Source organism: Lampris incognitus, chromosome 12 (assembly GCF_029633865.1).
Source record: "Lampris incognitus isolate fLamInc1 chromosome 12, fLamInc1.hap2, whole genome shotgun sequence".
Lineage (NCBI taxonomy): Eukaryota > Metazoa > Chordata > Actinopteri > Lampriformes > Lampridae > Lampris > Lampris incognitus.
This window is the reverse complement of record NC_079222.1, coordinates 50,357,491-50,373,392: the sequence shown is the minus strand read 5'-3', so window position 1 is coordinate 50,373,392 and position 15,902 is coordinate 50,357,491. Positions and strand designations below refer to the sequence as shown.

General features: G+C 52.9%; 1 protein-coding gene across 4 annotated transcripts in view; it reads right to left on the bottom strand.

Annotated features, from left to right (window-relative positions):
- The window catches only part of scarb1 (scavenger receptor class B, member 1), a 37,444-nt gene extending 34,974 nt beyond the window's left edge, over window positions 1–2,470 (bottom strand). For 3 of the 4 annotated variants that reach the window (XM_056290354.1, XM_056290353.1, XM_056290356.1), the window contains exons 1-2: window positions 2,091–2,470; window positions 543–703 (exon numbers count right to left, since the gene is read on the bottom strand). In XM_056290354.1, coding sequence (XP_056146329.1) covers window positions 543–703; window positions 2,091–2,210 — 281 coding nt within the window. In that variant the 5' untranslated portion in view covers window positions 2,211–2,470. The remainder of the gene's footprint in view (window positions 1–542; window positions 704–2,090) is intronic. The other variant, XM_056290355.1, reaches the window with a different exon arrangement.
- Between the last annotated feature and the right edge of the window lie 13,432 nt (window positions 2,471–15,902).

Here is a 15,902-nt window from a genome sequence, read left to right as displayed (position 1 = left end):
ACATATGTAACTTGGGTAAGTACATCCGGCTTTGATCACACAGCCACCTGAGGAAGGACAGAAGCGGCAGAAAGGTGGGCGGGATGAAAAGTCAAACCCTGAAACGGAGCGGTTTCACCAGAAACATGCCCTTGGTTCACCTACAGGGGGCTTACGTAACACTGCGTCTGTGTCATAATTTCACTGTGTTAAAACAGCACCGGGCCACTTCGCGCTGACCTACATACAAGGAACACACTGTTCCTAGGCTTGGGTCAGTTAAATGGAATCACACTTGCAAAAACAAAAGCAGCTTTTACTGTGAAGGATGACTATTTATTTGAAAGAAGAACAAAAAAATATTTTTGGCATATGAAATATAAATGAGAATGAATATTTTGATTTGAATCCAACTGTGACCAAATTCAGATATTTGCAATATGAGTGCCACCGTGGACTTTATTGTGTAGGACAAGAGACAAGGAAAGGAAGTAAAGGGATCTGCGGTGCGGGGGCAGTTTATCTGCCGGGGGATGCGTGGCGGCGATTGTTCTGCAAGTTACCTGTACACATAGGGTCCCCTCTGCTCCACCATGGGTTTTTCTCCCTTTAGCATCTCCTTGGGATTGAGGATGTTGAAGAAGTAGACGGACATGAAGAACGGGACGGGGACGTCCTTCCACATGGTGTAGGATAGATCATTCTTGGGGTCAATCACTGTATTCTGGGGTGACGGGGAAGAGGGAGGACAACACGGGGACACGTTATACCAAACAGCCAGTGTGACTGACGCTGACACTCACATCTATCAGCACCCAGCAAGCCGTTACAGTGGATGCGCTGCTATACAGGCGCCTACCACTCAACAGACCATGTCCTATTCACTTTCACAGTGGCAGACACGCAATTACATAGCAATTAGTCAATTGAGGGAAACTGAATATGTGCATTTTTGGGCAATACATGATAGTTACACGGCAGGTAGGTGGCTGTGGTATAACGTCCTTAAGGCTGTGCCACCCTTACAGCAGCTCACACGTCCTCTAGTGAGGACAAAGAGGTTCTCCATAATTGCACGTGAGACGGACTTGGAGCCTCCCCAAGCGACGACTGGGTCATTTCTCCCGGCGCAGAATTACCGAGTAAAACCACAGCCCTTCTTGAACAAAACTAGACATTTTATTACATTTAATCTACAATTTCTGAATTTCACACTGCTTGATAGGTTACATAACTTACGTTACCATGACCCAGTCTTACATAAATACACAGTTCACCAAACTGTAAATGCCGTTTCCGAGGTGGATTTGCCTTGCTGAGCCCGGAAGGCCTTCCAAGTCATAAAGATGGGCTGTTACTGAGACCTGCAGCCCGCATTGACTCGCTGCAGAATCTGAAGCTCTGCACAATGCACAATAGTCCAGTCTAGAATCTGAAATGTCTTGCTGGTCCAATTATACCGTTCTTAATTTAGCATCGGAGCAGGAAGACTAGGTGCCGGTTCATCCCCTATATCCCCCTATCTTCAGCCATTTATTTTACTTGATTTTTTTATTTTTATTTTCCTTCATTAATTATTCAATTTACTAGTTGTTGAATGGGGTGCGTTTCATGCATTTAGTTAATGAATCAATATTGATGAAGCCGAGACGCCTGCCCATCGGCGACTTGGTGTGTTGCACTGCAGCGGTGACAGTAAAAGCGGAACTCAGCGCACCTTCAGAGAGCGCCACCGACTCCGCCATGCCAGCCGACGCGCTGCCGGTGCCCATATGAAACGCACTCCTCGGCAGTCACCCCACTAGGACCGCGCGAGGCACTTCCCTGGTGCCACTCATTCCTGCTGCGATTAGTTTTCAAAACGTGTTGAAAGGCAAAACCCGTCGTCACGACATCCTTGCGTGGACTAAATGTAAAAATGGGATCAAAATCGGTCGTTGCAAACTGGCCAAGAGGGTTGACCCGGGGCTCGTGCGCGGGTCACTTGAAAACCCATTTGGGGAAGAGGGGCCAACCATCGACGCACCAGAGGGACGATCAGAGCCGGGTGGTCAACCAGATAACCGAGCCAACGCGGATGCACCCTTTGAATTCACCCGGACGCCACTTACCTTCACAATCTGGTCGTCAATAATCAGCGGTCCAACGAAGGCGAGCACCGTCCCGAAGAACGCGGTCAGGACCCCTGCGACTAAGAACCCTATCGCTACCTTGGCTTTGTCGATGGCCATGCTAACAGACGCCAGACCACAACGACTGACGACTATCTAGCTCACCTGACAGTAGGTGGTCTGGGGCTGGGACGCGGGAGAAAGGTGAGGGATTCTACTTCTGAACGCTGTCTTCTCAGGGAGCTGGCGCAACAGCCGGGGTCAGCGCGCACTACAACCCCACCCGGTGCCTTACACGTGAAGGTGTTTCCACCGTAGATCCCAAAGTCCGATAGTTTCTCTCCTTCCCATTTAGCTTGCTGCATCCAGCCTGCTCATGCCGGTCGCCGTGTTTATATCGTGGAAACCACGCCCCCGCCGCGCTGGGGCTTGTGGGAGTTGGAGTCCAAACCGAGCCCACGGGTTTACGTTAAACCACGTCATACCAACGACGGCACCAACTTGATGTCATCGCAGAGATAGCGCGGTTATTTTTGCGTAATTCTTTAAAGCCTCTCGCCTTGTTGAGGATTCCCCCCCCCCTTTTTTCTCCCCAGCTGTACCCGGCCAATTACCCCACTCTTCCCGGCTGTCACGGTTGTTGCTTCAGCCCGGGCAGGGCTGCAGACTACCACATGCCTACTCTGGTCATGTGGAGTCGCCAGCCGCTTCTTTTCACCTGACAGTGAGGAGTTTCACCAGGGGGACGTAGCACGTGGGAGCATCACGCTATACCCCCCCCCAGAAACCCCCCCCCCCGAACAGGCCCCACAACCGACCAGAGGAGGCGCTAGTGCAGCGACCAGGACACATACCCACATCCGGCTTCCGACCCGCAGACACAGCCAGTTGTGTCTGTAGGGACGCCCGACCAAGCCGGAGGTAACGCGGGAATTCGAACCGACGATCCCCATGAAACCTAATCTACTTGACCAGTTGTTGAATTTCTATGTGGGGTTTTACGGCCTGCTAAGCGACGTAAAATGCATTTTGGCACCCCCCCCCCCCATCACGTTTTCTTTTCATATATCTTATAAATCCATATATTTTGTTATTCTGTTTCAATGTTATATCTTCTCACACTAAGATCATGTGACGCGTTTTCTTCTCTTTTTTTAATACACGGTGATGCTGGTCGCGTGGCCTGGGTCCTAGGCTGTTCCGGTGTGGTGTCTGGACACTGCTTGGCATCATCCGCATTGTATTCTTCATATGTTATAATTGAATTATAATTGTGTTATCCTCTTTCAGTGTTGTATAGTGTAAATTGTGTAGACACAACATCACTGCACGTTGTGCGTCTTGGGAGAGAGCTCCTCCTCTGCTGCGCTCCCTGAGCTTTCTTCCTGTTTGTCCTCCCTGTCAAGGGGTTTTACACCCGATGCGAGGGTGTAAGGACAGGATGTTGTGTTGCTGTAAAGCCCCTCAGGCACATGTGTAATTATCGGGCTATAAAAATAACATGGACTTGATTTGACTCCTCTAAGAAAAGCTTGTTGGTTTTATCTGTTTATTCCATGAAGTTATTTGTGGATTGCAATGTGTCCCCATCTGTCCACCCGTATCCATAAAGAAACCACACGTTTCGGCGGATTTCTACACACAATACAAGTGTAGCGCGTGCTCAGCATGACCTCGCCTTCAGCATCACTCATTTCATCGTGATCCTTACATTTTATTTATAATTACCTCATTACCTCAATTACCAACTCGTCCTGACACGTCCCAGCGTGCTAAACAAGCTACGTATGGTGCAGCGGAGGACGTTAAGGGCACAATTCCGCATGCCCCGGCTGACGCTGTGCGCGACGTAGGCACGGGCCCTTTAAGAAGCGGTTTCCGGGTTGACGGGGCGGAGCGAGGACGAGGGTCGCCGGAGCAGCGCCATGCGTAGTCAGCGAGAGGAGCTGTCCGTCTCTACTGTCCTGCACTTTCCCACTGTCCGCTGGACGTTTCCAGAGACAACTCTTCGTGAACATGAGGACTAAGGCGGTTTCTCTCAAGCTGCCGGAGTTCTGGGGGTCGTCAGCCTCGGCTTGGTCCGCCCAGACAGAAGCGCACTTCATCGTCATCATCATCATCATCAGTTCCGTAACCCATGGAGGTCGTAGGAGCACAGCTGGTGCCTCGACAAGTCTCTTCCAGCGTTCCCTATCGTTCCCTATCCATCGCAGCTCTCCCCGCCTCCACTACGCTCATCGGTAGCCGTTCTCCGGTGTTCTTTACCCAGGTTTTTCTCGGTCTCCCTCTCTTTCTAGTCCCTTCTACCGGGCCTTGCAGGATGTGCCCTTTCCGTACGGCAAACGTGCCCAAACCAGTTTAATTTCTTTCTTTTCTTTTTTTTGACCATTGTCAGTAAACTATCAATAGCTTCCTTAACTCTGTTCAGCACTTCAAATGTTGGTGACCTGTGCTGTGTGTTGGATTTGCAGCATTCTTCTATGTGCTCTGAGTTTGAAGGCTTGTGTTCGCATTGCGGGAAATCACCGCGGACGCCACAAACTACTATTATGCGGTGTCGGCTCTCGGCAGTTCAACAGCAACCAGAGTGGTGAGCCTCCTCACAAATCCTCCGCAGCAGGATAAATACGAGACACTCAAGGCTCACCTGTTGAGAACTTTGGAACTTTCTGACACTGAGCGGGCCAGCCGGCTTTTCTCTCTACAAGGTCCTGGTGACAGTAAGCCGTCTGAATCTGCTGGGAGACCACAAGCCCGACTTCCTCTTCACCCAACTCTTTCTGCGACAGCTGCCTTCTCAGGTACGGGCTGCTTAGCCAACACCACCACCACTGACTGTCATGCTCTGTCCGAGGAGGCTGATTTATTTTTTCCTGGCTGGTCAACAGAGGAGCGTCCTGCCCGCATCGAGAGTAGACATCCTGTCCTGCGGATATGCCCCCCCCCCATGGAAGCCGCTAACGGTACCCCCATTCACACTTACGGCACTAGGTACGTGGAGCTGTGTTTTGGAGGAGAGCAGTTCGGCTTGGACTTTGTCACGGCAAAAGTGGGCGTCCCCCTCCTCGGTGCGGATTTCCTATGCGCCTAAGGGCTGCTGGTGATGTCAAAAACCGCCGCTTGATCGACGCTGTCACTTTCTGCTCGTATGTGTGTACTCTCACTGGAGCGGACTCCATCAGACTGTCTAGCATGCTCTCCACCGCAGACGATTTTCTCCGGCTTCTCGCCGAGTTCCCGGTCTTCACGCAGCCCACCTTCTCGATCCAGCCAAGTGCCAGTCTGGGCTGACAACCGTCGACTTCCTCAGACACTGAGTCACCCCTCAAAGGTGGACGCCATCGTGAACTTACCGCAACCGCTCACAGTCAAGTCCCTACAGGAGTTCCCTGGCATGATGAACTTTTACCATCGCTTTATCCCCCGAGCTGCTCAACTCATGCGACCCCTGTATGAGGCCTTGAAAGGACAAGCCACCAAAAAGAGAGGGACCAGGCATTTGTGGACACTAAGACTGCTCTGGCTGACGCAATAATACTGGCGCACCCGTCACCCAAGGCTCCGATCGCCATTACTACAGATGCTTCGGACTACGCAGTCGGGACGGTGCACGAGCAGTGGGTGGACTGCGCTTGGCAGCTGCTCGCTTTCTTCAACCGACAGTTACGCCCCGGTGAATGGAAGTATAGCACTTGATCGGGAGTTCCTCGCTCTCTACCTTGCCCTTCGACACTTCCATTCCCTGCTGGTGGCCCGCCAGCTCACTGCGTTTGTGAACCACAAACCACTGACGTTCGCCATGGCCAAAGTGGCTGAGCCATGGACTGCCCGCCAGCAACGACAGCTCTCCTACATCTCGGAGTTCACCACGGATATACAACATGTTGCTGGCAAAACCAACCTCGTCACCGACTGCCTCCCCTGGGCCATTGCGGGGGCCGTCCACTTGGGTCTTGACTATGCCTGCATGGCAGCTGACCAGGCCGCCGACCCGGACGTGCAGGGTTTCAGGACATTTGTCAAAGGGCTGCAGTTAGAGGACGTGGCTTTCGACGACGCTGGCACCACGCTCCTGTGCGACGTCTCCACAGGTCGGCCCCGGCCCGTCATTCCCACTGGCCGGAGGTGGTGTGTTTTCAATGCTGTCTATGGCCTCTCCCACCCTGGCAAAAAGCTGTCCCAAAGACTAGTGGCAGCCAAGTTTCTCTGGCACAGGCTCAAAAAAGATGTGAGACTGTGCTTACGCCTGCGTGGGGTGTCAGCGCTCTAAAGTGCACCACCACACCAGAGCCCCCCTGGCACAGTTCCCAGTGACCGAAAGGAGGTTCGACCACGTCAACGTGGACCTAGTGGCCCCCTGCACCCCTCCCACGGTTTTACTTACCTCGCCATGGTGGACAGGAACACTCGATGGCCAGAAGCCATCCCACTGTCATCGATGACGTCCACCGACATAGCCCGGGCATTCATCGGGACCTGGGTCGCCGGGTTCGGCACCCCATCTGACCTCTCCTCGTACCAGGGCTCACACTTTGTGTCTGAGACCTGGAACGCAGTCGCAGAGAGCATAGGGGTGAAGCTCCACCGCACCACCGCATATCACCCGCAGGCCAGTGGGTTGTGCGAGCGGTTTCATCGCTCTTTGAAGGCCACTCTACGGGCCGGCCTCAAGGAGAGTAGCTGAGTCGACAGGCTCCTGTGGGTCATGCTGCGCCTCAGGGCCGCCCCGAAGGAGGACCTCTAGTCCTCGTCCGCTGAACTGGTTTATGGACAGCCACTGTGGGTCCCAGGGGTTTTTGTCCCAACACCACCGCTCCCTGGTCTGCAGCACATCAACAGACCATGCTCCAGGATAACGACAGAGCGTTCACACCGGTCCCCACTTCGCAACACAGCCCCCCACAGTCTCACATCCCCGCAAGTCTACAGTTGGCAGAATACGCTTTCATCTGCCACGATGCCCACCGTGGACTCCTGCAGCCTCCCTACGATGGGTCATTCTGCGTCCTGGAGACCAGGAACAAGCGCATTTCAGTGGATCGCCTTAAACCGGCTCAACTGGACTTGGACCGACCTTTTGGACTTGCCAAGCCCCCACGGCGGAGGCGCCCTCCTACCCTGCCCCCACCCCCCAACAAGGCCCTAAGGTTCCTCCACCCCCACCGTGCCCCCACACCGCCGCAGGGTCCTTAAGATCCCTCCTGTAGGCACCCCGGCCTCCACACCTGTTCGGCGAAGCCGTTGCGGGCGGGCCATCCACCCCCCTCCACGTTGAGTTTTTTTATTATGGTGAATTCTGAGGGGATGTATCTATTGTGCCCAATATGGGCACAGTTCACCATAATCGGTTGACACTCTGTGTTAGGTAGACACGGGCCCTTTAAGAAACGGTTGCCGGGTTGACAGGGTGGAGCTAGGATGAGGCTGTTGGAGCGTTCATGTAGTCAATGAGAAATTGACTACATGAACTGCAATTTCCACAATAGCCCATCTCTACAAATATTTTGATAAATCTTAATAAGAAAGCAAGCAAGACAGAAAGCTTTAGCATCATGGCCAAAAAAACCCATCTCCCACCTTCACTATTTAGTCGTCAATAATCAGGGGCCCCACAAAAACAAGAAACGTTCCAAAAAACAGCATCAAGATTCCATATATCCAATGACTACCTTGAATTTTGTGATGGCCATTGATAACGGGTACCCTGCTTTGGAAAATGGGAACGCTCCCCATGTCTCTACAAGCTAAATACACTATGATATGAATGATTACAAAATACTTACGTAAGTGGAGGGAACAAATTATTTGTCATTTCATCTTATGTACTACGTACACAAAAGAAGCGAAATTCTGTTTCCCCCACCCCACAGCAGCGCAACACAAAAGACAAAAACACATATCCAAAAACAACACCGCCAAAAACATACAGAAACAGAGAGAACAAAGCAAAAATAAAATAAATTCAAATAAATTCAACAACAACATACAAACAGCCAACAACACAGTCCACCCAGTCCAGAAACTCCACCATCCAGAGAATGAACGCCGGTCAGCATGACTGTCGGAACTGCCGGTCTGCTAGCAGGTAGCTTAGCCTGCCCCGCTTCAGCGTCTTATCAGACCACCCTTGGTGTTGCAGCTCCAGGCAGGGTCGTGGTCTTTGGGCCCATCGGATGCAGCAGACCAGGCTCCCTCAGCCGATCCAATGCCAGTTTTCCCAGCCAAACGAAATCGATGATCAAAATAAAAACTTCAAACGATGACACGAACTTAGACGTAGACGTGGACAAAGACACTTCATAATCGGTACTGGGTGAGGCCGCCGTGTTATTTCTGCACCCATCGACAGTGATACATTTGATTTGGCGCTGTTCTATTGTGCTGGGATCGATTGGTGATGCCTGCGGGCCCTGGGTTGTTTGATCGGGTCTGCCTGTGACGCTGCGTCAGTCAAAATAAACAATGCAACACAGAGGTTGTGTCGAGCGACAGCGCTGTGTCCTGACGTGCTTTCTAAATACAATATTGGTGACGAGGATGGCTGATATCTCTCTCCCACCACCTGCCCCCTTCCTGGCATTACCTGGCGAGCCTCCGGTACCATGGACTCGCTGGCTACATAGTTTTGAAAATTACCTCATAGCCTCAGGACTCGACGACATGAGCCAGGCTAGGAAGACGGCTCTGTTGCTACACTGCTTGGGAGCAGAGGGTCATCGTGTGCTCAGGACTCTGGGGAACGTCACAAGCTTTGACGAAGTTGTGGGACTTCTGAACACCCATTTCGCTGCTCCACAGAGTGCCCTCCTTCGGCGGTTTATATTCCGTCAGCGACACCAACTGCCTGGTGAGTCTGTGCGGCAGTATGTAGCTAATTTGCGAGGGCTAGCTAGCTCATGCAAGTTTGGCGCGCTTCAGGACGAGATGGTTCGCGACCAGCTAATCGAACACATCAACAACGCAAAGGTGCGTGAGACTCTCCTGCTGGAAAAAGACGATCTGCTGCGGTCCAGAGCAATTACCATCGCACTACAGGTTGAGGGAGCAGCTGAGTGTGCTGCTATGCTAAATACACAGCAAGTGGCCACCTCCAATCAAGCTGCCAACGACTCCTCCCTCTACTCACAGCTGCCCCTCGGGACGCAACCCAGCCAGAGCGAGGCGGGCGCGGACTCCACTGAGGACGTCCTGCAACTGCAACGACGGCGTTCTCGGCCCCGCCCTCAACAGTCCTGTGGTAACTGTGGGTCTCGGTCTCATGCTTCAAGGGCTCAGAACTGCCCTGCCCGTGGCCAGACATGCCGTAGCTGCGGTAAGCACAATCACTTTGCCAACGTCTGTCGATCTTCCCCGGCTGGGTCAGAGGGCCACACCCCCCAGTCTTCAACCGCCATCATTCACAAGGTGAGCTCTGGGCCAGTGTCATTCAAATCATGCACAGTCAACATTAATGATGTGTGCATCCCCCTGCTGTTGGACACCGGTGCAGGTGTGTCTCTTCTGAATGTTGATACTTACAGTCAATTTTTCGGTTCACTGCCACTGTCCGCACCCTCAGCTGTCCTCTGTGGGTATGGTGACTCCAAAATCGATCTGGTTGTCTCTCTCCAAGTCACTGGCCGCTATGGAACCAAGCTGGTGCCCAATGCAGTTTTTCATGTGGCACGCCGTGGGGCCAACCTGATGGGCCTGGACCTGTTCTCCGCTCTGGGGTTCTCCCTCTTAGACACAAGGGGGGCAGCAATCCTGACTCTTGCCACGCCTTGGCAGCAGAAGTGGCCATCACTGTTTGTGGGGCTGGGCTGCCTCTCCGCCTTCGCCCATCAACCTCTCCTCAACCCTACTGTGAAACCTGTAATCCAACCACTGCGCCGCATCCCGCTGGCTCTCCGTGATGGGGTCTCCGCCGAGCTGCAACATCTGCTGCAAGCTGGTATCATTGAACCGGTGGACGCGGCACCCTGGGTCTCAAACCTAGTGGTGGCTAAGAAGAAGTCGGGGGGCCTGCGTGTCTGCGTCGATCTACGTGCAGTAAATAAGGCAGTGGTCCCTGATAAGTATCCACTGCCCACCTCAGAAGAACTCACTGCTCAGTTCTATGGCTCTGAGGTGTTCTCCAAGCTCGACCTCAGACAGGGGTACTTACAGGTGCCCCTCCACCCCAGCAGCCGAAACCTCACAGCCTTTGTGACACATGCAGGAGTGTTTCGCTACACCAGGACGCCTTTCGGTCTCAGCTCCGCCCCCAGCTGCTTCCAAAAAGTCATGGTCTCCGTGCTGGCTGGCATACTGGACATGGCTATTTATCTGGACGATATAGTGGTACACGGGCCCACCAGTGAAATCCACGACAAGCGCCTCAACATGGTCTTCGCAGCCCTGTCCAAGCACAAGCTAACTCTCAATGCTGAGAAATGTGTCCTCTCTGTTTGTGGGGTTCCGGCTGTCAGCGAGCGGTGTAACTCCACTACAATCCAACGTGGAGGCCATTCAGGCCATCCCTGAGCCCAGCTCGGCCGCCCAGGTCGCCTCCTTCCTGGGTATGACAAGCTACTACCTGAGGTTTCTTCCCCAGTACTCTGCGACCACAGCCTCCCTACGCCAGCTGCTGCGTAAGGACGAGCCATGGGTGTGATCAAAGGCATGCAGTGATGCTGTGCGTGATCTCAAGACTCAACTGACTTCACCACCAGTGTTGGCTCACTTCGACATCTACCAGCTCCACTTTCGTGACCTATGACGCGTCAGCCACAGCGATAGGGGCTGTACTGTCTAAAACCCAGAACGGTGTGGAGAAGCCCATCGCCTTCGCCTCCCATGCCCTCAACCTGACCGAGCAGCGGTACTCCGTGGGTGAGCGTGAGGCGTTAGCCTGCATCTGGGCTTGTGAAAGGTGGCACCTCTACCTCTATGGCCGCTCCTTCACCCTCAGGACAGATCACCAGGCCCTGACAGTGCTGCTGTCCACATCTGGGACAGGCCACAAACCCCTGAGGCTGCACCGCTGGTCTGACCGCCTCCACCAGTACAACTTCAGCCTGCAGTTCACTCCAGGCAGAGACAATGTTGTCGCCGACCTGCTCTCTCGCTCTGTCTCCACCCCAACTCCACAGACGGACACTGACTGTGTGGTAAAGGACATTGTCCAAATGCTACACACACCCCTCCAGGCCACTGTCTCTCTGCAGGAGCTGAGGGCAGCCTCCGAACAGGACCCTGTCCTCTCCCAGCTCCGCACCTACATCCAGAACGGCTGGCCTCACAAGGTCCCAGAGGAGCTGGCTGCGTTCGCCCGAGTCAGACAGGAGCTCTCCTGCTGGAACGACACCTGCGTGGCACGTGGGTTTTGCACAGTGGTCCCAGCTGCTCTCCGTGCACGTGTTTTGAATATGGCGCATGAAGGCCACCTGGGCATTGTGAAACTGAAACAGCGGGGGATAGACAGAGATATTGAGGCTCTGGTGAAGGACTGTTCTGCCTGCCTTGTGAGTGGCAAGACTGGCCACCAGGCTCCCCCACCCCTGCAACCTCTCGCCTGGCCCTCTCAGCCCTGGGAACACCTGCAGTTGGACATTTGTGGTGAGATTCATGGAGTTCCCCACCACCAACGCTTCATGGTGGTCGCCTACGATCTACACTCAAAATGGCCTGAACTCACCACTTCCGGCACTGTGACCTCACAGATCATCATCGACTTCCTGGACTCTCTCTTCTCTCGCCGGGGCCTCCCAAAGACCATCACCACTGACAACGGCCCTCAGCTGGTCTCTGCTGAGTTCACTGCTTATCTCGAAAGCAAGGGCATCCGTCATATACGCACTGCGTACTACCACCCCCAGGCCAATGGCGGCGTTGAACGTTTTCACCAGTCACTGAAGAACGGCCTCAGAGCACACATGGCCCAAGGGTGCTCTTTCACGCAGGCCATCCGTCACACTCTGCTGCACTATCGGGCCACACAGCACTCGACCACAGGCGTCTCCCCAGCCTCTCTCATGCTAGGCCGGGAACTGTGCATGCTCCTTGACAGGCTCCGCCCCTCCACACCCCAGGCACCTCCCTCTGGGGTCAGAGCCTCAGTCACTCGTCAGCAGACGCGGATGAAGCAACGGTTTGACCAGTCAAAACGAACCAGGGTGCCAGACATCAATGTGTCAGACTGGGTCAGGGTCCGCAGGCCCCACAGGGACAATAAAATGGCTTCATACTGGTCCTCTCCTCTCCAAGTCACCCGTCAGCTGGGCCCAGCCACCTACCTCCTCAGCGATGGCACTCGGTGGCACTCCAGTCGTCTACGGAAGGTGTCGGCTCCGCCACACACAGCTGGTGACACAACCTTAGCCATTCCCTCAGCATGGCGAGACGCCCCGGGGCTTCATGCAGCTCCTACACGGGCCCCAGACATTCCTGGGCCTCAGCTTCCCCTGGGTTCCCCCTCCCCACCTCGGCCTGCCCAGCCTCAGGCCGCCTCGCGACCTGTTCACACACGTTTACGCCCTGGCCACCTAGAGGACTTTGTGTCAACCTTTCATGTTTGAAATCCTGTTCCTGATGTTATGTCTGCACACTGAATCACCAGTGCTGCATTTAGTAACGTTAGCATTGTTCTATTGCGCCTTGATTGATGTGTGATGCCCAGTAGTTCTGTTAACGTTAAATCCTGCCGGGGGGGGGGGGGGTATGTCTGCACACATCGACAGTGCTGCATTTGATTTGGTGCTGTTCTATTGTGCTGGGATTGATTGGTGATGCCTGCGGGCTCTGGGTTGTTTGATCGGGTCTGCCTGTGACGCCGCGTCACTCAAAATAAACAATGCAACGCAGAGGTTGTGTCGAGCGACGGCGCTGTGTCCTGACGTGATTTTTAAACACAATACGCCGCAAACACGAGTCCGCGTCGCCATCTTCCCACTTCCCAAATATGATACCAATGTGGCACGAATCATCCTGAGGTTTATCCATAGAGGGACTAACCCTCCACATCAGTTTCGCTTGTTCAGCCTGTACGCGCGGTCAAGCCGCTTATACCGCGCACAGCCATGTGTGCATTGTAGGCTAGTTTTAACACCACATCCCAGGTCCATGCACATCCGCGCAGCTTCATCTTTCTCATATGACTGTGGAGTTTGCATCATTAACATCTCGACGCAGTAATTCAGTGGGTGGGGCGTTGCTTTTTATAGTTTAAATAACCTTAATCACATTAGAGCCGACCACATTTTGCAGCAGCTCTTACACTCAATCCTACTGAAGCTAAAAAAAGAAATTTAATTTTAGACTCTGAAACTTTAATATGATAAGAGAATAGGTGTCAAAACTGGCATTTTTTGTGAGAGAAATAAACACAGAATTGAAGCGTTACCACGTCCGCTTAAGGGTAGGAAACTGGGCCCCGTACCCTTCCCCTCTAAGTATGAAGAGCTATTTGGCAGACTTCCGTGGTATCTCTGAGAGGAGGATCCCTGCAGATACACTTCAGTGGACTTTTAAATTCAAATCATCATATGGAAATACCAAATAATAAAGCAACTTAAAGATCTGAGTCATGAATTACCGACGTCACAGATCAGAGGGCTGTCAATAAAATCTATGTGCTAATGAATCAAAATGTTACTTTGCATTTGATCTTACTGTGGCAAGACTGTTGCCAGTGGGGGGGGGGGTGAGACGGGAGGACAAACAGAACCTCAGTGGAACACAGGGGCTTTATTGACCATGTCTCCACATACGCAGTCTGTCACTCGCATGGGCTAGAGTCGTTGTTGCCTCGCACTCTTCCTCCCTGTTCCAGAGTGGCATCTGGCTCTCTCTCTCTCTCTCTCTCTCTCTCTCTCTCTCATCTGTGTCCTCCCGTGTTCAAGTTCCTGTCCGTGTCAGTCAGCTCAGGACCCAGCTTCACTGCGGTATAATAAGGCTCAGTTCGTGAACTCGGCATACCTGAGGCCGATCACTAATCAGCCCCCCTATTGCATCTACGCTCCCACAAGCCACGCTCCCTCTCTCCGCTTGCAGCTGAGGTTAAAGGCCGGGCCAACATCTGGTCGACAGCCCTCCCCCACCCTCTGAGCGACAGAAGAAATCGGCCACGACCATCTGCACCCCGGCCTATAGACCACCTTGAACGTAAACGGATGCAATGTCAAATACCAACGGGTGATCTGTGCCTTGGCGTCCTCCATGCAATGGAGTCACAGGAGTCGAGCATGTCTGTGTGATTGTTCTCCTTCATCCAGGTCGTCATGGTTATCCAAAGGACTTGAATCAAGTGCAACTGGACTTGGTATATATCCGTGAAGACGTTTCGCCTCTCATCCAAGAGGCTTCCTCACTTCGTGCCTTTCTGACTAGCCCAAGCTAGTCTGACTGGCTGCTGATGAGACTCAGAATTTATCCTCTAGGAGGCGCTGTCAGAGCTATAGATGTCCATGGCTCTTTGTGTCCCGATGTTTACCAGAGCCTGATGGGCTAGACACTCCTTTTCTACGGCGCTGTTCTTCCTCTCCCTTTCTGCCCTCTAACGGCTGACATATAGACCCGGGGGACTGGCTGTCTCCACCTCCTGGGGCAAAACGGCCCCCAGCCCGCTGTCCGAGGCAGAAGGGAGAGAGAAGTGAGGAGTGTGGAGCAGCAGCTCCCCAGAGAGGCCTCCTTCACCCCTCTCGAAGGCCCCTGACACTGCTCTGTCCACCGCACCGGATCGGAGGATGAAGGGGAGGATGAACTGCGTGTAGCAGCCGGCCAATCCCAGCGGCTTTTCTGTCTCGGGCCTTGCACGAGCCGCAGTCGCTGCCATCTCGTGTATATGGGGAGGCACCAGCCTAAGCGGTACTGTACCCCCCCCCCTCCCTCGGCCCGCCCGTCCGCCCGCCACTTCCGGCAGGAAGGCATACGGGTTCTGTAAATTGCCAGGTGTCTGAAGGTGAAGCTGTCATTGCAATTGGTTTTGTAATATTTGTCTTATCTAGCAAAAACGTTTAAATGCAAATGAAGTGCTGGAAATGTGTGGACACCTGAAATCAAACGTCTAATGTCGATAGGCCCGTTACACTATTCACACTGAACAAAAGTGATTTGACCCAAAACCTAACTGTTGATTTATGGCAACGATGTGTAGTGGCTGTGCTGTGCTGGTTTAAGTTATAAAAGGTAAATTGGGTCAGTGGAGTAAAAAACCAGTTGGGGAAATAAGTAAGTAGTGGATGTAAGCCACATTACGGTAGCTTGGCCTGGCACAATACATGAAGGGCAGGCTTAACTCTACACAAAGCAGTGGTGTCATTTCTCAGCTGGCCAAGCATACGTAGCCTGAAGTGGAGTGACACCTTTAAAAACCCTTAATACTCAAGGTTGTAAAGCCACTGCCATATACTATATGCAACACCAAAAAGATATCGACTTACTAATGATATGTAGAGTAAATGGAAAACTATGGCTCGGCTAACAAGATCAGCATCTTCCCAGCAGGTCTATTCACATAACAGTCATGGTCTAGCTGTACACCACAGACCTGTACACATGGCAGACCTAAAATAAGATCACACCATACCGCACGCTGACCTCATTTGCATTAAGTCAAGTCCAGTCAATTAGCCCAATATCACACATTACAAATGTGCCTCGGTGGCTTTACAGCAACACAACATCCTGTCCTTAGACCCTCGCATCGGACAAGGAACAACTCCCTCAAAAGTAGGGCTGGGCACCTAAAGGGTTTTATCGATACTACTACTCTTAACGGTACTGCTTATCGGTTCGGTACTTTAACGGTACTCTTATCGGTACCGTACACTTGCCCTCTCGAATGAAGGGACG